Source organism: Diplotaxodon limnothrissa, linkage group LG7, assembly GCF_057381915.1.
Source record: "Diplotaxodon limnothrissa isolate DT_005_m linkage group LG7, D_limnothrissa_male_GT1.1, whole genome shotgun sequence".
NCBI lineage: Eukaryota > Metazoa > Chordata > Actinopteri > Cichliformes > Cichlidae > Diplotaxodon > Diplotaxodon limnothrissa.
Window position 1 is genome coordinate 22,187,246 of NC_140602.1, and position 26,702 is coordinate 22,213,947.

At 40.9% G+C, this 26,702-nt stretch overlaps 2 protein-coding genes across 2 annotated transcripts; both read left to right on the top strand.

Annotated features, from left to right (window-relative positions):
• The first annotated feature begins 1,744 nt into the window (after positions 1–1,744).
• Positions 1,745–7,732, top strand: adpgk (ADP-dependent glucokinase). Its single transcript, XM_085357679.1, has 8 exons — positions 1,745–1,912; positions 3,125–3,367; positions 4,482–4,707; positions 4,795–4,857; positions 5,109–5,229; positions 5,334–5,530; positions 6,491–6,589; positions 6,724–7,732. The coding sequence occupies exons 2-8, from the start codon at positions 3,144–3,146 to the stop codon at positions 7,285–7,287; spliced, it is 1,494 nt and encodes a 497-aa protein (XP_085213805.1). The 5' UTR covers positions 1,745–1,912; positions 3,125–3,143; the 3' UTR covers positions 7,288–7,732.
• Positions 7,733–11,631: 3,899 nt separating this feature from the next.
• On the top strand, positions 11,632–16,322 carry ppib (peptidylprolyl isomerase B (cyclophilin B)). Its single transcript, XM_085357680.1, has 5 exons — positions 11,632–11,843; positions 13,647–13,760; positions 13,929–14,022; positions 14,474–14,658; positions 15,954–16,322. The coding sequence occupies exons 1-5, from the start codon at positions 11,709–11,711 to the stop codon at positions 16,074–16,076; spliced, it is 651 nt and encodes a 216-aa protein (XP_085213806.1). The 5' UTR covers positions 11,632–11,708; the 3' UTR covers positions 16,077–16,322.
• The last annotated feature ends 10,380 nt before the right edge of the window (positions 16,323–26,702 follow it).

Sequence of the window (26,702 nt, forward strand, 5' to 3'; positions counted from 1 at the left end):
CTCTATTCCATCTGCAGCTGATGCACAACACTGTTGCACGGGTCTTCATTGATATAGTAATACACATGGACTAGCTTATCTGCTCTGTTTATGCAGAGAACTGCTTTGCTCCTGCTCTTCTGCACAGGTGACCATGTTTTTCCCCTCTATCAACATTTGAAAAGAAAATCTTAAATCCGCCTAAGGTGTGTTAAGAATATAAAGGGTTAGTTTGTGTTTCTGGTCTCTGGGTTCCCTTATCTTTAACTCATATTTATTTCATATTTTGGCCCCAAGCATCTGAAGTTGTACTTTGTTGTCTTTGGTCATTTAATGTTTCTGGCAGCACTCCGTTCTAGAAACTTTCTAAACTTTGTTTCTAAAGCCTGGTTTGGGTTCAAGTGTTTCGATTAAAAACAATATTGATATCCACAAAGGCTTTGAAATAATTTGAATACCCAATCTAATGCATTTTTTTTAAATATATAAATTAGTGATTGAGTGTGGCAAATACAGTAAAAAAAGTGCAGTCTTTATTTTTCTGCACAGCTGCCACACCCACTTTGCTTGAAGTAAGAAGTAGGAAGTAACAACAAGCAGTTCAGGCAGGACTTGTGCTTGCTTGTAAAGATGTTATATGGCTGGGGTTTTGAGTGGCTTCCTATTTTGTTTGTTTCAGAACCAGGTCAAACCTTTTCACTCTGAATAAAAGAAACAAACCAATCAAGTCAGAAGAGTATGCTTTCTTTGGGCTTTATGGGAAGTATGACCTTACAACCCAAAACTTATACAATGCACAGATATCAGTGAGCTAAACTCAGCAAGTTTGGGACTGAGCACCTCTCTCTGCAACTGGATACTAGATTTCCTGTCAGAGAGGCCTCAGTCCGTCCAAATCGGCGACAACATCTCCAGCACCATCAGGCTGAGCACAGGAGCTCCTCAGGGCTGTGTTCTCGGCCCACTGTTCATTCTCCTGACACACGACTGCACCGCCCTACACAGCTCTAACCACATCATCAAGTTCACTGACAACACAACCGTGGTTGGACTCATCAGCAGCAACGACGAGTCGGCGTACAGAGATGAGGTTCAGCAGCTGGCGTACTGGTGCAGCGAGAACAACCTGTCACTGAATGTGGACAAAACCAAGGAGGTGATTTTCGACTTCAGGAAGACTCGCTCCACCCACACACCACTCAGCATCCGAGGTTCCATTGTAGAGACTGTTAACAGCATCAAGTTCCTGGGAGTTCACATCTCAGACGACCTCACCTCACCAACACCACCTCTATCACCAAAAAGCCCCAGCAGCGCCTCCACTTCCTGAGACGCCTGAAGCGGGCCAACCTCCCTCCTCCTATCCTCACCAAAGGATTTAACAATAAATAATGCTTTCTGTCATTTGGGATTTTTAAAGCAGTCTGATAAGGAGTGTCTTTCACTAATGCTTGTGATCTTGGTTGTGTCTCAGGCCCTAGGCTATTACAGTGAAGTGACATTAGTTAAATGAGATAAAAGTAAAAACTGCAATTAAAATTTCATTATTTTTTTAACTGGTTCCAGTCACTTGGGATTATAAACTAAACCGAGTTTGACGGTTTGAGCTGGAATAACCATCTTGTATTGATGAGTAAAATTTAATCCTCCTAAGTAGAAACGTTTTTTTCCTGTTCTTCCCACTTTAACAACAGTACTTCAATGCAGCGTGGAGTAGCGCATGCGCGTTACGGTAGACGGAAGCCGCTGCTGGCGGTCTGCCGTCTTTTCCCCACTCCGTGTTCCTTGAATGACTTGTACCGACTTCTTCAGCTGCCGCTCCCTCTATACACCGGTAGTTTTCCGGTGTCTGGACCTACTTTGTGTGACTTACCAGGAAGCTGGATCTTCTTCGTGACTGACAGACTTTGAATCCCTTTAAAGCAGATTTTCGGTACGTGCCGCTGACAACTTACAGTGAAGCTTTGGCTACTTCGATTGTAACAAGAGCTGTTTGTTAAACTGATCCGACTGTACAGCAAGTGTTTGGCTGCGAGCCTCCTTTCTAAATGAGATCTCCGAATAACCCCGACTAGCTAAAGCTACTTGCTACATGCAGATTATCTTTGCTAAACTGTGAGCAAACATACAGCCTGAGGGCTGCTAGCGTGTTAGCTAACACATTCTGTGTGTCCACGTTTGCACTAAATTAACCCAGCATACTATGCATTAATGTGCACAGTATATTTGCAGCTTAGAGGGCAATGGGCTCCCTGTGCCTACCAGAGCAACTCTTGGTATTATTAGCACGAAACACGGAGATCATATTTTAAACCTGCAGTTTCATCTTGGTGTCAATCTGGATCGTATCAACTGAGACAATCTGAATCAGAAAATGTGAATTGTATTAGGTTAAAATAAATAAATAAGAGGCTGGGGGACTGAAGGGGGTCATTGTATAGTAGTATAGTATAGTTCATTATACATAAATCAATTTACGAATCATAACTGGATGAAAGAAATGTCCACAAACAAATGTGGAAATTTACAATAAACAAACTTGCAGATTTAAAAGTTAAAAAGTAGCAAATTTGTGCGAAACAGAAATGTACCTTTATCTTTGAGCCTTAGCAAAATGCAAATCGATGTTATGTTTAAAACAACAACAACATCTAATGTTGATTTAATTGAAGGACACTATCCATAGAGGTAAGGTTGTGGGTGTGTTTGTTTGTTTGTTTGTCCTGTGCCAGGCTGTAAACCTATTTATTTTGGTGTTAAACCTGATGTTTTAGTAGAGGACTGATTCCTCAAGTGGCCATTGGAGGGACTGCAGTTGTTGGAGCCCCTGTCTTAATTCCAGTGTGATACAAGACATTTAGAGGAATTTAGACTTTTACGGTGATCTGATTTCTTAATTTATTTTTTTTTACATTTTTTAAAATTAAAAATAATTAAAAAGCTGCTCTTTGTTTGTTTTTGTTTTTTTGTTTTTTTTGTCAATCCATTAATAGATAACACCAAATAGTTTTAGTTAAGAAACCTGCAAGATTAAGAAAATGTTACAGCTTGTATAAATATATGAAACATCTCCTGCATGACTGGATGAGTTTTGAATACCAATGGTTAATATTAAAGCGAGAGTGTCCGACTTCCTTTGTCTCAGGAGTGTGTGGGAGAGCATCATGTGGAGGAAGGCTTTGGTAGCGGCCCTGCTGGCACTAGCCGTTGGCTATTTCTACGGCAGTCCAGAGCTGCCGGAGCAGATCCTGCAGTACATCAGCCTGCCCAACTTCCAGACTTCATCTCAAAACCTGAACAGTCAGAACAGCTTGGAGCGGGTGATCTCCAGCGCCTGGGAGGCTCTGATAACTCTACCAACCCGGCAGTGGAGCAGAGTGGCAGTGGGGTGAGTCACAGAGTTAAACATTAACAGAGGTCTTTGTAAGAAATAGATTTGTGCATTTACTCAGGCGTGTCACCTGAAGGTGCTGTGCACATGAAGAGGCTGTAGTCTGCTCTGCCAGTGTGAAGGAATGTGTTGTCATGAGTCAGAGCTGAGGAGAAGGAGGTGTCTAAGAGAATTAAGTCATTTGCAACCTGTAGCCTGCTTTGGAATGGCCAATAAACGCAACCAGATTATCACATGGCAAAAGATGATTGGCTGAAGCTGAAGGACGGCCCACTGGGGGGATGGAACCCCCCCCCCCGCCCTTTTTTTTTTTTTTTTTTAAAGTGGGAGAAGTGAAACAATACACCGGAAGTCCCACTGAAGTGGTAGGATAGTTGCATCCAGGACTGCTGTGACGCCAGGAAGAGATGCTTTATTTAACATGAGTGGTAAAACCAATTCAGCTTATCTGGATGTCCACTGATGATTCTCAAATACAATTTTCTTGATTTTGCATTTTATAAGTTTTGAGCGTTCTCATTACTCTTGCAAGCCATGATTTCAATTAATTGCAGAACACTAATAGTGTTTTGTCTCCACCAATCAGGAAAAGTCAAACAAAATACCAAAAAAGATTTGTGATTGCTCTTAAATAAACAGTTGAGCTGTTTGGTATCCACTCGCATTTTATTCACCTGTGTTAGTAGATTAGAATATGCAGGTTTCAAATTCCCTTACTTTTGCTCTTAACATAAAGAATACAACATTTACTGTGACCCACAGGCTACGTGGGGTATGACAATTTTCCATAAGTGCCATTAACGTCAAACCTCTGTTTTAAAGGCTTAAAGAAATTAGTAAACATTCAAAAACATCAACACACCCATTGGTGTAATTCTGCCCCCTGTTGGTGTGTTAGTTAAATGTGATAGGGGAACTACAAAAAGTACCTTTAAAGCAAGTTTTCCTTGCATCTGTACAAAACCCTGATGTTTTTAATGAAGGAATTGTTACTTGTTTTGTGACACTGACACCACACTGGTGGATTTGCCTCCTTTTTAACATCACCAGTTTGGTCATTTTGTCGGATTTACTCGTGAAATAACCCGTAGTCTGTACTTGCCTCTCTAAGGGTAAATGCCTGCGTGGACGTGGTGGTCTCAGGAGTTTCACTCCTGCAGGCTCTGGCTGTGGATCCTGGCATCGGCCAGGATCACGAAGTGCTGCACTCCAAAGAGGACTTGAAGGAAGCTTTCATCCATTACATGGGGCGTGGAGCGGCCGCTGAGCGCTTCTTCAGTGACAGGGAGGCTTTTCAGAGGATTGCGCGTGCAGCAGCAGAGTACCCCAATGCAAAGGCAAGAGGGCAGCTGTTTCCTTTATTTCTTTTAATGTTTTTTAAAATAAATACTTCCTTCTCAAAAAATCTTTGTGTCGTCTTCCAGTTCTACGTGGGAGGAAATGCTGCCCTGATTGCTCAGAAGCTTGCAACATACCCTGATCTGATGGTAGACCAGCAGTTTGATATTTCTGTCTTAAACACGTACACAACGTTTCATTTATTTAGAAGCATTAGCTTTTTGCTTTGGTAGCCCTCCAAACACGCTATAACACTGTAATTCTGGATATTAGAGCATCTCTGTCACAGATCCAGGAATTTATTCTAAGCAAGTGGCACAAAAATAAGTAAATGGTAGCCAGGCTGGGGAAGTTTAGAGTATCTGGATGAAGAGCTTATAAATATTGTTTTATGTAACAGGTTTTGCTTTGTGGTCCAGTTGGTCCTAAACTTCACGAGATGTTGGATGAGCAGATAATTGTTCCCCCAGATTCCCTTCAGGAGACGGATGAGTTTCACCTCATCCTGGAGTATAAAGCAGGTAAAGAAGAAGACGCTGCAGCCCGGGCAAGATTTCTTCCCTCACTTCAGCCTGGATGAGTAATATCACAGCTGTGTGCATGTGCTCCTCTTCTCTGTCTCCAGGTGAGAAATGGGGTTCAACTCAGGCACCTCAAGCCAACCGCTTCATCTTTTCTCACGACATGTCCAACGGGAAGATGAGCTCACTGGAGACTTTTGTGGTGAGCCTGGAAGAGTTCCAGCCCGAGCTTGTCGTCTTGTCTGGGCTCCACATGATGGACGGTCAGGGCCGAGAGCTGTGGGAGGAGCGGCTGAAAGAGGTCAGCTGGCTTTAAGCTCATCTTCTGCTTTCATGTTTAGTTTATTAAACTTTAATCTTCATTATTATTTGTTGTTACGCAGTTCAGTTTTCTTGGTATAACACAGATTCACGGTAGTCGGTGCTTTATATTGTAAAGACCCTGCAATAATAGAGAGACAGCAGTATATCCAGCAGGCAAGAAGTGTATATGTTTTTATTTATTGATTGAGTTTATTTAATGTAAAAAGTGCCTCTCTTCGTACGTGTACACACACACACACAGCCTTGCACCCACTTCTTACACAAATCTATTTCAGTTCTGTTTGAAGCACTGTTGTAACGAGGGGATAGAAGATGCTTTGTATCAATTATTCATCAGTTTATCTGTGTGTTCATGACTAAAATAATCTGAGGTCATCTGCCAAGGAGGTTATGGTTTTGGCAGCATTTGTGTGCATGCATGTCATTCTGTCTGTAAACACAATAGCTGGAAAAGTTTTGAATGAATTCTGATCAAACTTTGTAGATGTGTGGAGCGAGGTCATGTTGATAATACATTCAAATTTGGCTGCCATCCACCGAAGTCTTCAAGGTCAACTTCATGATTGATAAATTGATAAAAAGCCTTATAACTGCCTGATAATTCTTACAAGTGTGTCGCCATATAGACAGTAAAGATTTAAAATATCATGTCATATTTGACCTCTGACCTTTCCTTTAAGATCAACAGATTGATCTGAAGTCAAATGATAATATTGCTATACAGATCTATTTAAAACTATGTTTCTCACTGCTGGTGTGTGTAGTGACACCGTAGGCATATAGGGAATGATATATGTGGATTCTAACTGTCATGTTACAGTTTGGATCCAAATAAGTGTAAGAACGTTCCCTTAGACGTAAACACCGGCCTGAGACTGAGCTGCCTTGACGAAGGTTTATGCTATATAATTCTGGGATCTTTGCTTCCTGTCTGCAGGCTGTCTCGGCCATATCTGACATCCGTAAAGACATTCCCATCCACCTGGAGTTGGCGAGCATGACCGACAAAGACTACATGAACAGCATAATGCAGGAGGTACATGTGGAGCGCAGCTGTGGCTCTGAGTTTTAACAAAATCTCTTCCAGCAAAGATTCATGTGCTTAGTGTCTTCACATCCCCGTGGAGTTCTGTATATTTAAAGTTTGTTTTTTTTCCTGATTCCTGTTAGCAGGTTATGCCCATTGTCAGCTCCATTGGGTTGAACGAGCAGGAGCTGCTCTTCCTCTCTCAGGCCGGAGAGGGACCTCATTCAGAAATGGAGGCCTGGAAAGGCATCCCGGATGTGGGTCGGGTCAGCGACATCCTCCTGTGGATCCTGGAGCAGCACGGCCGCAGTGAGCCATCGTCAGAAGCCGATCTCACTCGGATCCACTTCCACACGCTGGCCTACCACATTCTGGTTACAGTAGACGGATACTGGGGGAACCAGGTGGCGGCGGTGATGGCCGGAGCGCGGGTGGCCTGCAATCAGGCCTGTGGCCTCCAGTCTGTCGATGTCAGCAAGGTGGAGCTCAGAGCCCCTCTGGAGTTTTATAGCTCCCACATGGAGCCCCGGGAGCAGCTGTCCCTGAACCCAGCAGAGCCTGTTACAGTGTGGCGCCGCGGAAACGTCACCTTTTACTTCACACCGGTGCTGGTCTGCAAGCGCCCGCTTCGGACAGTTGGGCTCGGGGATGCCATCTCAGCAGAGGGACTGCTTTACTCAGAGTTACTTCCCCAGCAGCCTTTCTGAGGTTTGCTTCCAGCGGACTGTCAGCATGGCAGACGGTGAGAGGAGCTTAAAAGAACCGGAGAGGTCTCAACTCCTACCGTGGTCGACGGGATGGAGTTGCCAGATCTCCAGTTTTAAATCCAGCCCTTGGACTCATCCAGCCTGCCCTGATCCCCTCTGTTGTCCCTCCTTCATTTTGTTCGGGCTGACACAGAAACTAAGGTCGAACTTTGCCGCGAGGTGGCCTGAGGCTTGAGGCTATGCACTGGATGCAGTTCGAAAGCCATCTTCGCAAACTCCAAAGAGTTTTGTCGGCTCAGCAAAATTTCCTTCTGACCTGCATATCTTCAGTATGCTGTGCCTTGAGAAAATACACGAGAAGTTATTGTTAAATATTTTATCCATATTATAGAGCTGAACAAACAAAAATGACCTTGAAGCTGTGACACGAACAGCTGAAACTGGAAACGGATGCACATGTGACCATGTGGTAGAGTTAAGCGATAGATTTGCTTCTTCAACTTTGGGTGCATAGAGCTTAGTCAATAGAACAGCTTTAAAGGGTTATTCTGTCATGTTTATCAAGCATTACTCAGTGTCTGACTTATTTACACGTAAGAACTGTTATCTATGTTATCTAAGCATACTTGACTTTGACTTTATATTATTTCTTAGCACAGAGAAAACACTAGACTGTGACAACTTGTGTTTTGTTTGTTTGTTTGTTTTTCTAGTGTTTGACCAAAACACTCTGGCATACAATGACATTTTAAGCTTGAAACCTCTACAGCAACATCCTTATTTTTTTAATAATGAATAAGAAAGTCTCATATGGCGACTTGAAATATGCTTCTGAAGCGGGTCCTTCTTTATGCAGTAAAGCTCTGTTTACAGTGAGATACCAGCTATTTAACTTAAAATGGACCTGTTATTGCTTATCTTTCATCTGTCCCGTGTATACTGTTAATAAGGGTTGATGCTCATATTAAACCGGGCCGAAATTGCAAAAATTATGACGTCCTACGTTCAGGTAATCCCCGTAAGATAAAAGCTGAACTTGGGCTGCATTAAACACCTGGTTTCGGATGTTTGTTTGTTTGTTTTTCTCTTTTCTTTCTTGGCTCTATCTGATGTCACTGAGGGCTTAGACCTGTAGTTTAATTCTTCTATTTTCGAGGGGCAGTCAATCCAAAAGGCGCTTGTTTCAGACTGTAATTGCCACAGTAGCTCCTCATTAGAGATAAAACAAGTAAAAGACGTTGTCAGAGTTACTGCAGTTTTTTTCCTGTTTCAGTCATACAACCTCTAATCATGTCACACGATCGGCTTGAATCAGTGAAAGCTGGCCAGTATGACTCCTCTGCTTACAGCCCTAGCATATAAGGAGATTCTTCTTCATGGGTTCTTGTTACTGGTTTCTGTATCACTTACAGTATGTAAAATAATGTTTTGTATACCTCAGACGGCCACTAAAGGCACGCAATAATAATAATGGAGTCTTAATGCAACCCTATGACACAGACGAGAGTGACATTTTCGTTTAGCAGGACCGTTTCTTTGCACTAGCGGAGGCGGCAGGTTTGCCGAGAAGGTGAATGTAAGCTGAATTCTCAAAACTCCTGCTTTTTTCTTTCTTTCTTTCTTTCTTTCTTTCTTTCTTTCTTTCTTTCTTTCTGTTTTTGAGCAAGTACAATCTGTTCAACTTCACATACTTCATATTACGTCTTGCATGTTTTTAACATTTCTGTCATTTGCATTTGTCATTAAAATGTATACAGAGAGAGAGAAGTGTGTGTCGTGCGACTGGTGATGCAGAATATTACGTGTGTGTGGGCTGTAAGAGATAATGAGTCCTGATAGACAGAATTTTAAGAAGTTTTTTCCCCCCTTTATTTCTTAATGGGTTTGTTTTATTTGTTTCTCATCATTTACCTGCTAAAATAAAATCAATTGATGAACTTACAGTGAACATTTGTCTTAAAATGGAAATTAGATGCTGTTGTGAGGTAATTTGCATTTGTGGTTCAATAAATGTGTAAAGGGTCCAGAAACACGGTGTTGATGGATCAGTGCTGTTAGGTGGCGAATAAATAAATCTGAGTCTCCTCTGTACTTGAACTGCATGATTTGATTCCCATTCTGGTGTTATGTGACATGAAATTTTCTATAGGCTAAGGAGCTTGGAAAGAAAGGGGTTGGACTTCTTCAAGCCACACTAGTATGATTTTTTTTTTTTTTTTTTTTTTTTTGTTAGTTTTCCAGCATTTTGCATAGCTTTCTGGTCATTTTATTCATTTATTGGTGCTTTTCCATTAGTTTGTAGATATTCTGTCTCTTGTTTTGCTTCTCACTTTAGTTGCATGTGCATGCTTTGTGTTTTTGTGGTAGTTTTTTATTTTTTTGTTGCATCTCTTCTGTATTTGTGATTGTTTTCTGTCTTGTTGATCATGTTTGTGTCTCTTTGTGGCCTTTAGGATATCATTTAGGTTGTTTTGTGTTACACTTTTGGGTGAATAGTGCTGTCCCCTCACAGTAAGAAGGTCCTGGGTTTGAATCTAGTCCAACCTTATATTTTTTTTCCTTCCTCTTCCTTAGTTACATAAATGTATTAGTGTAATAAGGCCAGACTCATTGAGACCCTGGTTGGCTGTCTCAGTAGTCTACAGTATCAGTGGTTTGTGTGCCTAAAGACCACCACATCCATCTGCAGATGGATTCTAAACTTCCTCACAAACAGGCCCCAGGTGGTGAGAGTTGGTAAGCACACCTCATCACTCATCCTAAACACAGGTACGCCACAGGGTTGTGTGCTTAGCCCCCTCCTATATTCCCTGTTCACACACGACTGTGTTGCTAAACAAGAGTCCAACATCATCATCAAGTTTGCGGATGACACAACCATCATAGGCCTCATCACAGACAATAATGAGACGGCCTATAGAGAGGAGGTGATGGCACTGTACGAGTGGTGCCTGGAAAATAACCTGACTCTCAACATCAGCAAAACTAGAGAGATGATAGTGGACTACCGGAAACGACCAGTCAGAGAACACCAGCCCATCCACATCAACGGTGTCAAGGTCGAAAGGGTCAGCAGCTTCAAGTTCCTTGGAGTCAACATCGCTGAGGACTTCTCCTGGACCCTTCACACAGACACTGCTATCAGGAAAGCTCGCCAGCGGCTTTACTTCCTGAGGAGGCTGAGGAAGTTTAGCATGAATGCCAACATCACCTCAAATTTTTACAGGTGTGCAATTGAGAGCTTGCTGACGAGCTGCATCACAGTTTGGTACGGAAGCTGCTCTGCCAGCAGCCGTAAATCACTACAGAGGGTGGTGAAGGCAGCAGAGCACATCACTGGCACAAGGCTTCCTGCCATTCAGGACATTTATCTCCAGCGATGCCTCTGTAAAGCACACAGCATCATCAAGGACCACAGCCACCCAGCACATCAGCTGTTCTCCTTGTTACCATCTGGCAGACGTTACAGGAGCCTGTCTGCTCGGACTACAAGACTCAAAAACAGTTTTTACCACAAGCCATACGACACCTCAACCACAACACTTAAACACACACAACACAGCACTCAGAAGCTACCCTACAGCTTCACAAGTACTCTGTTTAATCTGCACTGGTCACTTCACTTTATTGTTATTGATATTTATATTTAAAAGTGCAATACTGTAATTTTCTGCTGCTCATTCCTGTGCAACATCCCATCTGCCCTCCCGTCATATTTCTTTTCAAGATTTTCTTATTTAATCACTAGTGTACATATATTTATATTTATAGATACATATATATTTAGTCATCTTTTCTCTTTTACAATGTCTCTCTAACATTTTGCTCCTTACTATTTTTCTATTTTTTATTATTTTATTTTATTATATTTTCTCCTACTGTATCATGCTGCTGAGTGACTGCTGACTCAAACACATTTCATTGCAATGTTGACCCTGTGCTAACTTGCATATGACAAAACTTAAAACTGAAAAACACAAAGCAAAACACATTTTTAAGGCAACTTGTATTTTTATCTGCAGGTATAAAACCTTGTTTATGATGAATGATATCGGTAACAAAGTGAGCCTGGCAGAAACTGGTCTGTGTAAGGACAAGAAAACCCATCGTCCATACGTTTCTTACGGAAACATTTCTTTTCCATTGTTAGGAATACTTGAACACTCAAAAAAGAAAAAAAAATGAATGTTACGCGTCTACATTTGATTGGCTTATCCGGTACGTGATCCAATCAAAGCTCCGTGCGTCTCTGCGCAGGGTTGAAACTCCGCCCCTGTGTGGTCGAGCCGGCCTGTAGCCTTTGGAGAGGGCGCCTCCACAGTCTCCACCCCCGGATACCCACTCACTCCTTCCCCCCGGCCCTTTATAAACGTAGCATCGCTAACAGGCCGTTCCCGGGCTGTTAATTTTTTTTCTCGTTGATGGTTAGACTCTGTGAGAGAAAGATGAAGTTCCTCATAGCTGTTACAGTTATTGTGGGATCCCTGATTTTTCTCGCTTTCCCGAATGGCTCGGCTGCTGACGAGAAGAAGAAAGGCCCCAAAGTAACAGCGAAGGTGGGTGTTAGCCTTAGCAGAAATCTTTGCTCTTATTTCTCGCTGTGCACTGATGCTAACGGGAAGCTGCAGCCTATAAAGCCACGTCACAACCAAGCTGGCCTGCAGGACGCCGTCTGCTTGGCTAAGCTAGCAGACGTTTAAGCTTTTCCGATATCAGCTGTGATTGCATTTATAGAGCACTCCGTGAGGTCAGGACTAAACTGACGCTGATGGACTAATATCCCAGAGCTAGCTGTCCATGGAGATCATGGAGCTAGCTCGCCAAGAATGTTAGGCCTTTATCTTAACTATCTCAAACACATTGTTCATAAATGGCCCCACCTTTCTTTGGCTTTTCCTTATCTGTTCATTTATTTATCTAATATAAAGAGATAAAACTGCAGCTGTGTGGGGTTCGGGTGTTTTTGTCTGGCATATTGTGTCTGGTTTGTCCACGTCTACAGATTGAAGAAGGCTCTAAACTGGCCGTTAACTGAGCCATCGTGTTGGAACAGACTCACTATAAAACCCGATAAGTAACATCAAGTAGTTGCTTTCATTATTAGATAAATGTATAATATGTGGTGTCATAGGTCAGAGTTGAATTTAAGCAAGATTTTTCCTCCCGTGGTTTTATCATGCAATCAAAGGATGTCGTAGGTGAATAAATAAACTGCTGAACATGTTAGTTAGACTTCTCGCAATAATGAAGCCAGCTGAAACGATATTTCGGTGTTATATTTTATACTATAATACAAAAAAGAGGGGGGAAACCCTTTTAGTCTTTATACGACTTCACACATTAACCATCGGGACTTTTATGTTGCAGGTCTTATAAGATTGATATTCAACCAAAAAAACAACAACAACAACAAAAAAAAACACCAGGGATATTTTGAAAATTAAAATTGTCCTTCAGTAGCGAGATTTCCCCAGACTCAAAATCTGCATTTTGCTGTTTTTGGTCATTAGATGAAGAAAAATGTACTAAATGTGTTCTTCAGACCTACCACCAAATAACTGCAAGTGCCTTGACAACCTCAAAGGGAAGAAAGGCACAAAAAACTTCAGTCTAATGATTCCTCTTGCTTTGCTTACATGAGCAGTCTTTAAAAGTCTTATAATTTCACATGGAAGTGTCTGCAGGAAAACTACTCGGGGAGGTTAGGTTGCAGCTGTCAGTTCATTAAATTACATGGAGTTTAATCTTCTCAGTGTTGTGGAGAACATAAACTACCTATTTAAGTATTCTGACCCACCAGTTTTTACTTTTTGTTAAATATCAGTGACTTGGCTCAAGCTGTGGAGGGGGGGAGGGGGCTTTGAGCACTGATCCTGGGTTGGTAACCTGGTTCTTGGGTCACGAATCAGGACATCACCTCTCCCAGGAAGGAGGCAGAGCTAGTTCAAGAGATTGAGAACTAAAATTAGATGTTTAGATGTAGCTGGGCTCACCTCCACACACAGCTTGAGTTCTGGATCCAGTCTTCTGGTGAATAGTGGAACTGGGGGGCAGGGAACGTAAGGTTCAGAGTTGAGCCGCTGCATTTGCCTAAAATGATGCAAATGTTAAAGCATTTGGACGCCTCCTTCTCTGGCCGGACGGAGGACATGCTGTCTGTCTGTGTCCTGCTGAAGATCATGGCAGTGGTAGCTTGGGACAGTGAGCGCTGGGTTACTCTGCTTGGAGTACTACCGTCATGCCTGCAGAAGAATGTGGATGGATGGAAATCCATTAAAAAAATCATTTTTTTGAAAAAACAAACAAAAACATGTGTAAAATGATTTTATTAACTGCCTTTTTAAATGTATTTTTAATAGGTTTTCTTCGACATTAGAATTGGTGATGAAGACGTTGGAAGGGTTGTCATCGGACTGTTTGGGAAAACCGTTCCCAAAACAGTTGACAACTTTGCTGCCCTGGCAACAGGAGAGGTGAGAAGCCATTTCTTTTGTCACCATTGACCATTTTATTTGTGAATAAACTGAAGGAGGTGATTTGGTCAAAATGGGCAGAAACTAAAATCAGTATTTCTCTGCTCATTCATTTCAGATGTTTCAAGTGGTGCTCATGATAATTTTTTGTAATTTGCAATTGAACAGAAAGGATTTGGATATAAGGGCAGCAAATTCCACAGAGTCATCAAGCAGTTCATGATCCAGGGTGGAGATTTCACCAGAGGAGACGGCACTGGAGGTGAGACGTCAGGACTTGACAGATTTTTTTTTTTTTTTTTTCTAGCAGGAATTAATTTGCATTTTCACTGTCCTGGGCTTACAATGTACCAGGGCTGGGGTTAGGCACGTAATCACAATCTGCCGACATAGTTAAGTCTCTCTGTCCATAGTGTGGTTAGCACATTGGTTTGGCAAGTAAAAGGTTACTCATTCAATTCTAGCCAAATCCAAAGACAGTCAGCATCAACATATCTATTGTGTGCTAAGAGCCTGTTCAGCTCACAAACACTCCTTTACCATTTTTGTGGCTTTACTGGTCGAGTTCATTCCGAGAGCGACTGCTTTAGCGTTCCTGAATAATTAAAGTGAAGATAAGCGTTTGCAGCAATCAGGCCATTCAAATGAGTTGCAAAGGTCAGTGCAGGGAGGGAGTGGAAATGGCTAATATATAAACCTTTTTCTCTTTGAAGGCAAGAGCATCTATGGAGACCGTTTCCCTGACGAGAACTTCAAGCTGAAGCACTACGGGCCCGGCTGGCTCAGCATGGCCAACGCTGGCAAGGACACCAATGGCTCCCAGTTCTTTATCACCACAGTTCAGACTCCATGGCTGGATGGGAAGCACGTGGTGTTCGGAAAAGTCCTGGAGGGCATGGTGAGTGTGACACCGAGTCATGTAAATGGCTGAAGGGGTTCAGGGGAAATTATCACCTGAAATATGAATTCTAGGAGCTGATCTGAGCTACTAAAACAGACAGTTGATCAGTTTATTGTTCAATTTCTTACTCAGGTTTAGCAATTGGGGAAAATAAAATAATTGCAATAAAATTATTTCCCTTCTTATAAATCAGGCACACATATGTGCTGTTAAGTTTAAGCCGAGACAACTAAAACAGCCCCAGTCAGTAAAATCTGCCTAAACTGTATAGAGTTTTTGTAGGTGAGCCCGTGCAAACATAAATAACAGTTGCATGCTGCTGCTGCTGCCGCCTTTGTTCCCAGATCTTTGACCCAGTTTAGGCATGTGTGACGCCAAGGAGTCACTGCGGATGTACGCAAGTCCAGACATGCCTGGAATTCTCGGCAGGCTGGCGCGAGCTTGTCTGTGTCCTTTTGAGTCGATGCTTTCATACGAAGTCTGTTTGAGTTTCTAAACTTGTTGCTTTTCCCGTAGTTTGGTTTCTTTTCACAAACTTTAAGAAAACCAGAATGGGGCGCTACAGACTACATGAGATCATTGAGCCAGCTTACTGACCCGATGGGGGAACTGTAGCTCAGGAGATTGTGGGTTGTATACTAATCAGGAGGTTGGCGGTTTGATCCCTCATTGGCTTCTCTAGTCTGCATGTCAGAGTATCCTTGGGCAAGATATCTAAACTCTGAGTTTCTTCTGAGGCATCATCAGTGTGTGTGTGAGTGTGGCTTTTAAAACAAACAAAAAAAGCACTAAATGTTTGTGTGAATGAGGCTTGCAGTAAGAAAGTGCTTTGAGTGCTCAAAGAGTAGAAAACTGCTAGTAGCTTTCCACGTGTCTGGGTGTGAGATCAAAAGTAAATGCAAGGTAGAAAGTGGTACCACTGTGTGCTCTGCACATCAAAGCAGCACAACATAATTTATAATTTATCATACAGTGTTTTTTTTTTCTAAACTTCTAGATATGGACAATTAAGGACATTACTCCAGTACTGTACTTTGTTCTTTAAACTGTAAATAAAGTGCACTATGCATTGTAGGCCATAAATTGCATGTAGCAATATATAAAGTTATGCAAATGTTTTTATTAAGCTTTCAAAAAATTGTATTTTGTAGTTCAGGGTTAAACTGTACATTGCTCAACTTTGACCAAAAGAAGAGTACATTTCTTTCAAATTAACCCTGTATTGATTTTATGTGCTTATTGTCTTGTTGAGGGGGAAAATGTAACTGTACGTTCATCGTTTTATCTTCTAGGACGTGGTGAAGAAGATCGAGGAAACGAAGACCGACGGGCGTGACAAACCTCTGAAAGATGTCATCATTCACGACTGTGGAAAAATTGAAGTGGAGAAGCCATTCGCAGTCGCCAAGGAGTAGAGCGCTGCTGTAAGGTTAACTAAGAGAGCCGGACTGGGGAAGGAGGGGGCAAGTGGGTGGGTTTAAGGAGAAATCGTGCAGGCAACCTCGTTTTAACACTCGGCTCTGTGGTCCAGGGGGAGGGGTTTGGGGTAATTCAGTGGCTGCTGTCTTAATGCACCAGAAAAGGATCAACTTCAAGCAACCGTGACAACATACTGGGTCCATTTAACAACGAGCATTCCAAGGTGCACTTTTTTTGTAAGAAAAAGGAAATGAAATCTGAAATAAAGGTTTCAGTTTTTGTTAAACTGATGTGTACATTTCATTGCGGTCTCCTTGAAGCTCATGTATTTAATGCATTTACATAAAAGATCGGTTTGGTTTTAACACAAGGTTTTTATGAAGTCACGCAGTTCTTCTTGTGAGCACTAGGTGGAGCGACTTGCCTGCTGTTATCGCAGGGAACTGAAACCAGAGTGTGAAGCTCAGTGCGGCACCACAGAGAGCAGAATAGCGGCTCCATCACCATAGCAATCCACGTTGTGAAATCCTGACATGTCAAGGCTGCTGGTGGCGTAAAATGAAGAGCATATTACAATATACAGTCAAAATGGTACAAGGAGGTGTTCAAAGAAAAACTTTGAAAGATCTCTAGAAAACCTGGAGGACTGTTGGTCAAGAGAACCTTTAAAAAGTTAGAGAATCTGGTCCATTGGATGCAAAATAAAGTAATGAGGGGTGGCTCAAGACTTTTGCACAACTGTTTTTACGTCAGAATATTTCTCTGCTTATGCAGTCAGTGCAAGCAGTTGTCAGACAAACTGCCACAGAGCAGTGACTACGGAGCCTAAAAAGGGAAAAAATAGAGAATTAAGTAACACACATTCATTGTCATGTGTGTCAGACATACAAAGATGTGATTGTGCTCCTGCTCCTCACCTCTAAACACAATTAAAGGACACTTCTAGTTAAAGGAATTTAAAGTTGTCAGCAGCTGGTGGCATTTGTGCCACACTTGGCTTTAATCAAAATTGTAATTGTAGTTAATTATTGAGACATTCAATTAATAATTTAATATATTTAATTAGTTGGTTTTGGCTCCTCATCCTCTAGTCAAAAACAGGAATGAGCATAAGAAATCCACCAGCGAGGTTTTAAAAATGTAAGACGGCTAAATTTTGCCTAAATAAGTTTTATGACTAATAAATGTTTGATTAGCTGTGTTGAAACATCGTTTGCACGAAGATTTTGCATCATGGGATAGTTTCCAAAAAATAAAATGAAGTACCTCTCACTACCTTCATGGGGTATCATCATCTACCTGAGTTCTGGATTCCAGTGACACTGGCTACTCATAGATCTGGAGTTATATCCAGTAACCACTGTTTTTCTTTTAGAGAAGCAGAGTAATAAAGAGCAGCTGCACTCTGTAGACAGAGTAGGGATGTGTTTTAATATCACGCTGCTCCTGTGGCAAAGCCAACGCTCTAAACACGTTTGTAGACAGGTGCGGTCTGTTGAGTTAAAATTAACAGGAACTGTTCACCTTTTTTGCATTTAGATTAAAGATTTGCTTTGAATCATAAATGTACCCCGAATACGAAGCACATAAATAGCTCATTAATATACACGAGCAGCATATGAAATGTCCTTGAACGATGCAACACTGTGTTGCTTTAGGTTGCAATTGTGAGTAGAAAGGAAACATGGGAAGTAATATTAGGCTTCACAGCTTTCCTGTTGATAACAGGAGAGGAAAGGAGTGGGAAAATGCTTGTGAACCAAAAACAGCTTCTGTTCCAAGAGCCATGCCCAGCACATCTTTCTTTCGATGTATAGTATTTGATGGTGTGCTTACAGTTTTCTTCCACAAGGAGTGTAAACACCCTGAAACATAGAGTAAAAATCTCTTTATGAAAAAGGGAAAGAAAGAAAGGAGAGGATCCTAGAAACAATGTGTCTAACCAAATACTTGCTCTGAATCTCATTACTTTGGCTTCCTGTGAGGAATCTTGGAGTCAATTTTGACCTTCAATGCACATGTTAAACAAATATGCAGGATATCTTTCTTGCTTTCTTGTGTTGCACAATATGTCTAAAATGAGAAAAATCCTGTCAAGTGTGTGAAACTCACTCACTCATGTTATTATAGGTTGTCCTAAAAACTCTGAAAAGCCTTCAGTTGATCTAAAATGCTGCAGCAAGAATAGTGACTAGGCTACAAAGAGAGAGCATATTTCTCCCATACTGCTTCTCTTCATTTGCTCCTTGTTAAACCCGGAAATTTAAAATCCTTCTCCTCACAAACAAGGTTTGAATAATCAGGCCCTATTTTATTTTAAGGACATCATAATACCGTATCACCCAAAAACAGCTCTTTGTTCTCAGCCTGTGGGCTTACTTGTGGGTCCTAGAGTCGCGGATAAATACAACAAAATAAAACTAGTACCGGTACTGAAAAAAGAAGATTTATTCATAACACACATGAAAACACCCAGGAAAACCAAGTTAACGACAAAAACAATAACAAAATAACGCTGAAAACCGATAAAAACCCTGAAAACCATACATTTCACACCTGAGCCTCAACTCTCACGGCCCGGCACCAAACGGTACCGGTACCGGTCCGAGGCCCGGGGGTTGGGGACCGCTGTCCTAGAGTATGTGAAAGTAAATTGGAGCTCGAGCCTTCAGCTTCCGGGCGTCTCTTCTGTGGAACCAGCTCCCAGTTTAGTGTAAACTTTGATCATTTCAGCTTCAGCCATCTGAACAAAAACAAACTACAGGTGCACACCCCGTACCTGCATACTGGAAAGACTAGGAAAGCAAAGCTGATTTTCAGATGTTGTTGATTGTGAAGTTGCATAATTACAGAGTGAGGAAAAGCTTTGATTGGAGTGTAATTAAGATTAAATCACTGTAATGTGAAGCTATAGTCCTCCAACTTCAGACTCCAAACAGCTTTCAGTGCTAAAATCTAGGCCTCCCTTAAGGGAAATGATTTTTAAATGGTTGTCAACAATCAGGCCAAAAGAAAATATTTTAGGAGACCAAAATAGCAGATCTGGGCCCTGAAGTCCTTGTTTTGCTCAAATTCACTCAGGCATTGTATGACTCATTAGAATCAAAATATGGAAAGAATGCCCCAGAGTTGGCACAACCGTGGTCTTGGTTAAACCCTCTGTTGTTCAGTTTGGCCTTGTTTGTGACGATTGGGATTTGTTCAGTGAAACTGTGTTATTCTTCACTTACTGGCGTTGCTGGAAAAGCTATGACGGGCCGGACATATCTGGCATAGCTTCCTGCAAGAGGCTTTGTCAAAGAGATTAAACGAACACTGGAGAGAATCACAACAAGAAGCATGGAAGCTTTCGGTCACACAGGAGCGCCGAACGTCCTCCTCCTGCCCTTTTGCCATCGTGTTTATCTATTCTCTGCCACAGTTTAACAGCAGGAAATACACAACAGGTCTACATGGGGTCATTTTATTTAAAGATGAACCAGATCTGAAAAGAAAGATCCTCTGTGCTTCTGAGTGCTGATGTAGGATATAATGTTGTTCTAACTTTAACCAGTCCATTTATGAAAGAAACCGATAAAACATTGAGGTTACCCGTGCTTATTTATAGGGAGAGAATTGATAAGAATTTAATATTTACACTTCCATTATCTATATCACATATCAATGAAATTCCTTATTGATATCTTATTGATTCTCATTGGGCTCTCACTGACTCCACTTTGAGTGTCACCACCATTGCTAAGTAGCATATCAAAAACATTACATTCTTGCAAAATAATTGCCTGCATTGTGGTCAAATGTTCAGTTTTGTGATCAGGATCATACAGTAAATCATAAAGTAATTATTACATATAATCACACGTTTCTTAAATGTAATGCAGGGAAAAAATGATTCATTACACAACTTGACTTTCACGTTTCTCTGTAAAGTAACCTGAAGCACACTGTCTTATAATTACCATTTAACAGTATAATCCTGAGGCTACAGGGCTGGGCTCGGCACTCACTCGGCTTCAATGTCACTCTGGGTTCTTGGCTAGCTTAGCCTTAGCATGCTAGCTAAGTTGTGTTAGTAATGCAGTTGGTTCTCTTACATTCGAGCTCTCATCTGTTTGTGACTAAAAGTAAAAGTAATGTCCTTATTCGTTCTGTAGACTGCACCACCCTTTTCATCCTCTTAACTAAAATCTGCCGATTAGTGCAACTGAAAGTGGAACTGATTAGAGCAATCAATAGGTAACAAGTCCAAGATACGGAGCTACTGGGAACCAGTTTGCCACAGGAACTGGTTCTTGATTCCTATTCCTTCTTGTTTATGTTACATTAAATCGCAGATATTAAATTGCCTCAGTTTTAGTATTGAAAGATATTCCATGATGTCCCATCTGGAAACTCCACGATTTCCTTCTGTTCAGATTAGACCGATAGCTTTGTTTTTGTGGGTGCAACTTGTCATATTTGCTCAACCTGGCATGAAAGTTGAACAAGTTTTTTTACAGTCTGCTTTACATAAATTTTATTTCAGTTAAGTAATTTTTGGTTTGATTTTTTTAAGTTTAGTTTTAGTAACCTATAACTTCATTCATCAAGCAAATTTTATTTTCAATCTCTATGTCTGGTATCAACATTTTTCTGACAGCATTTCATCTTTGTTATCAGAAAACATAATCCAGGCAATATCGCCCGAAGTCATATATGCTTTATTTGCCTTTTGAAAAATATTCTGTTTATATTCTCAGTAAAAGGTTTGTGGATTAACAGACACACGTGTGTGAATGGGTGGATGACTGGTTGTGTAAAGCGCTTTGGGGTCCTTAGGTACTAGTAAAGCGCTATACAAATACAGGCCATTTACCATTTACAAGTCAAAGGTGTGTGTTTTACATTTTGCTGAAAACAGATGAGTTTTTGTTGAAATAGGCCTCAGGTTTGTTCACTTTAAAAAAAAACAAAAAACTATCAGTTAATATACAAACTGACATATTTTAAGCCCCTAACACTTGAGATAACAGGCATCATGTCTTTACACAGGCAATGCCTCCTCAGGACGTAAAGAAAGTAGTACTTTATTTCTTTGTGTTTTGCATTGTTCTTGTCCAAGAATTTAAATTTCCTCTCCAGCCCGAGGTCACATGTCTTGGTGTCTGTGATCTGCTCTCTATATAAAGCATTGAATAGACTGCAGTCATTACCTTTTGGCCAGGCAGAGCTGTTCTTGTTCAGTTTGGCTGGATGTCAAACACAACTCGGTGGTTCTGTATTCATGACAGAGCTCACTGCACTCCTGGGGGCCTTGTCAGGGCTTTAGTATTTCATTATCGATGAACTGGGTCATGATGATGGGTTTAATGATTAAAACCTGGCCAGATGGTTTAAAACACATTAAATTGGTTTGATAGCAGCTTCTTGTTGGCTCAAAATGAGCTTCTAGGGGGTGAATACAGATATAAGAATGATTGGCCCGTCTATTACTTTCTGCTTTACGCACACTTTAATATTTCCTTAACAGAAACCAAATGCTATCAGTGCCTAAGTACAATTGTATAGTTACCTCTGCCAAGGAGGTTACGTTTTTGGTATTGTGTGTGTGTGTGTGTGTGTGTGTGTGTGTGTGTGTCATTCTTCTTGTCTATAAGCACGATAGCTTGGAAAGTTTCAAATGACTTCTGAGAAAATATGTAGGCTGTAGAGCGGGGTCATGTTAATAATCCATTAAAATTAGTTTTATATCCATCAAGGCCTTCAAGGTCAACTTAATGATTCATTGGTCATAAATTGACAAAAAGCCTTATAACTGAAAAACTATGATTCTTACAAGTGATGTGCATTATCAACATATAGAAAGCCCTAACCTGCACATAATGATTAAAATATGATGTCACATTTGACGTCTGACCTCTCCTTCAAGGTTTTAAAACCATGTTTCTTACAGCTATTGTTTGTGTTGGCAGCATACAGCCTTATAGAAAATAAAATATATATGGAGACGCTAAATATTATGTCATATTGACCATATTTGACCTCTGACCTCACTTTTACATTTCACATCTGCCTTTCTTTCATGTTGAAACCCAAATGCGTTACACCTTCAAAGAAAGTATTGTCAGTTGGAAGAGAATGAACCCAGTTTGAAATATACTGTAGTATCATATTGTTTAAGAGCTCAAGTTACTTAACAAGGTGAATAACAAAACCTGCACTTCACACTTGTTTTTCATGGACTGCAAACGTCTTAAAGTATGTTTAAAAAGAACAAATAAAAAAAACGAATACACAGAAAATACAGAACAATTCCCTTAAATGTAAATATGTAAATACTGCCCTGAGACTGAGGGCCCTTGGCAGAGGTTTGCGCTCTCAAAGTGTCTTCAACTGAGTTTAGTTCCTGTTAGCTTGTTTCAGTTTAGGCTTTATTGATTAGTTTTAGTTTAGTTTCTATGTTTGTTTGAATGTTAGTTTGCCTGACAAATACATTGATGGTATTTCTCAAACTGTAAGACTTAACAATACCATCTAACATCACTGCTATACAAACATATGATGCTGTCATGAGATGTGTTGTAAAGAGGACGCAAATGCAGACCAGAGAAATAAACAAAATGAAATGTGAGCCTTTAACTTGTTTTCTGCAAATAAAAAAAGTCTAGCACAAAACCGGCAGTCCAAAATGAGCCGGAGCCGAAGAGACATCAGGTGCAGAAACAGACAATCACACAAAAACAAAGTCAAGACTCATCTTCACCGAGAAAACCTGCCACCCCATGTAAACTGGAATACATCCATATAAGGATGGGTGGGAAACATGATGACAAAGAGGGATGGAGGCACTAACACAGATAAGACGGAGACACCAAGAAACACAAACATACTGAATACTAAAAACATACACGAATGAATCACAAAATCAAAACAGGATCCAAAGACTCAACAAACACTGAACAAAGAACAAGGACAGACACAGTCACACAGACATCCCATAAACACATGAACCATATGCTCCTCAGACTGGTTGTGCTGACAAATTTGACGACACTGACAAAATTTAAGATATTTCCTGTATGTTTTTTTTATCCTAATAAAAGTAGACTCTGCTGTTTTAGTAACTATGACAGATTTCCCTTAGTAATAAATAATATTTTGAACCTGTGTGTCTGATATCTACATTTTTCTGACAGAATTTCACCACTTCTTTGTTTCCTCATGTCTCTTGTGATCAGAAAACACAACCCAGCAGCATTTGCTGTATTTTACTTTATTTTCATTAAACATTTGATTTTAAGGAAGATGGTTTTTTTTCTTGAATTAGACCTTGACTGTTTTTAGTTTTTACAGATATTTTGAGACTCTAAGGCTTAATGTGAAAGGGATCACATCCGAAGACGCTCTAGTGTCGTCTTTCTTTGTGTTTTGCATTGTTCTTGTCCAGGAATTTAAATTTCCTCTCCAGCCCGAGGTCACATGTCTTGGTTCCTGTGATCTGCTCTCTGTATAAAGCATTGAATAGACTGCAGTCATTACCTTTTGGCCAGGCAGAGCTGTTCTTGTTCAGTTTGGCTGGATGTCAAACACAACTCGGTGGTTCTGTATTCATGACAGAGCTCACTGCACTCCGGGGCCTTGTCAGAGCTTTAGTATCTTTATCATTTTCATGATCAGTAAGAAAAAGCATCAGTAAGAAAATAGATTCTTGGAAGCGATATTATTCGTTGCATTTTTCATATTTTGTGTTTAAACTCTTCATAATTTTCTGATGTTATAGCTTATCAGCTGCTCATCTGGCAGTAGGTCGGTCCATGTTTGTGATTGGTTATGTGCCGCCAATGTAACACACTAGTAGCTAGACCGGAAGATCCTGGATTGATGTATCAAGTTTATGAAGACCTTTATGTGAGTGCTTAGCCATGTTAACCCTAAGATCAGCAGTCAGGCTAAGTGGTGAAGAAATGATTCTGGGTACGCTGAACTTGCTTCATAGTTCAGCTCACAGCATTAGGCAAGAAGGTCTGATAAACCTGTTTGTAGCAGAATGCATATTATGAGTTTGCTGTCCAAAGATGGCTGGAAGCTAGTGGGAGTTTCTCTTCCAAGAAGCAGGGTTTACAAGTGAAAATGTTCTTTAAAAGGCCAAACTTTTCCTTGGGCACTGCTTGTTCTCTTCAACTGCGGGCCCAGCCACAAACGTCATAGAAACCTCTGCGGCGGAGAGATGTAAATAAAGCTGAGATCAAGTTCAAAATAACAGCCGAAGCACGTTCACATAGATAAGGAAAGCCAAACATGCAGTGTACAACTCAGAGGGGAAGCAGTTCAACAACACAAGTATAAATATACAATACTAGCAGCGGCGTGGGAAAGGTCAGTGTGGGAACTGGGGCTTATTTTTTGTCAATGAGTTTTAGAAATCCTGGCTCTGACTCCGGGACAACAGACTTTTGGGTTCCCACCCAGACCTATATACGAGCAGCAGTGTCACATTAATTTCTTCATTGTTCTCCAGTTTCCCCTCCGGTTTCTCTTCCCCTGCTTTGCAGCCTGCAGAGTCTGTCAGAGTTTTCTTCGGGACGTGGCCCAGCCTGTGGTGACATGCTGGTTCCCACGATCTCCTGCCCTTCCTCCAGAGTCACTACTTGCTCACTGCTCCGGACAGGAAAACAGGGCAACAAGGCCACTGAGAGTGCGTGCTAATTTAAGCAACTATGCTGGCTCTCCATTGTCTTACATGAGAATTACGTGAAAGACTGTGAGCTGGTGCCTTCTCTGTAACTAAGAGTACATATAAGTTATGAGTGTGTACTAAGCTCGTGCGACACAAATGTCCCTACAAGGACGGAAATATGGAAAAATAGTGGGAATATTTCCAGAGGAGGTTAACTCAAGGTCTCATTTTTCCATAATCTCTGCTCATATTTACAATGTAGTGACCAGCAGTGCTAATCCAATGGTGGGCTACTTAGGTTGCAATTGAAATATCTCAACAGATTTTCATGCTGCACATCTTTCTCGTAGTTTCAAGGTCTGTAGGACTAAACCAGCTCAGTGTAGACGACACTAACTCAAAAGCCCAGAAGACCGAGAGCTTGGTGGGTTTTTGAGCCGAGTGGGTGAGGGAGCATTATAAAACATGATGTGTAGAACTTATGTGTGTGTGTGTGTGTGTGTGTGTGTGTGTGTGTGTGTGTGTGTGTGTGTGTGTGTGTGTGTGTGTGTGTGTGTACATGGATGGCAATTTGATATGTTTCTCAGTGACTGAAGCTGGAGTTGCTTTATCAGAAGCTGGATATGAATATTTGATTCAAAATACAGAGCCATACTTGTAGTTTTCATGTAAAATTGGTCTACCAATCTGTAGACAAATATTTCATATAATGGCACCAGTTCAGAAGTAAACCACTACATCAAGAAGACCACCAGCCTGACCCCCTGCTGATACCCCGACATAATCCCCAGATTTCCTACACACTGCCACCATGATACATCCATCCATTTGCCTGACTGCTGGTGACTGGATGCTATTGCAGCTGTCACAGACTGAGACAGGGGTTGCATGTTCTACAGGTCATAAATCTGTTGCAGAGCTACAGCAAATACATCAGAGTTGATATAACACAATTATTCAAAGATGCTTCTCCAACAGGGATCCCGGTAAATGAAATCTAGTTGGGGCAATACAGGGTTAATGTCTTCCATTGGACCCTTACATGGGCGTAATGATTCAACTTATGCTACACTAATGTTAAAACGTAAGAACAGAACAGAGACAAAATAACATAACATTTATCCTCTAAAATGTTTACATAGTTAAGTTAGTAAAATACATTGTATGTACATTCTATAACATGACATCATCAAACGAATTCAGCATAGGCTTTGTGGCAGTTGGCTTCAGCAAACCTAAAACCTCAGTCAGAGATAATGGGCAACATGACAGCGGGGGTTTTCCATCTCAACACGGATCTTCTTGTTGAGCGTCTCTCATTTGCTTAAAAGAGCGAACGTAAGTGTTTGTATACTAATGTAATATTTACTGGCCCACAAAACAGAAATGAGGACTATTTCACTAAAAGTCTTCTCAGCCCTTTCAGGTTATGCTATGTGGTGTACATACTTGTCTGTAGCACTGATGGCATTCATGTTAGGGTTGGGTTAGCGAGTTAGAGGTTTAGAGTTAGCATCCTGTATAAGACTACCAAACATGCCATATAAATACAACAGCTTGGCCTCACAAGAAGAAGAATTTTATGTTATGTTATCCCTATGTCCATATCCTCTTTCATTTTAATTACAAGAAAGGGTAGTACAAATTTAAAGCTTAAATCTTCAATAGCTTCTGAGATATTCATATTCAAACATTGAATTCATTTGGTCTGAAACTAGTTGGACAGATCATTTTCCAATATCTCTTGATGTGTTCCATATATGAAGCAAAAAAATTCACAGCAATCATGTGTGCAAACAATAAAATTTATGGGCAAATCAGAGATGGTTGAGCAGAAAATTGGCTGATTTGAGATCCACTGGTTATCACCTTCCCCTTAAGTATAAATGCCATAGATTTATGAAGAAAAGGTTCAAAAATTATGATGGCAAAAGCTAACACTGGTTTGCAGTATTTCAGTTTATCG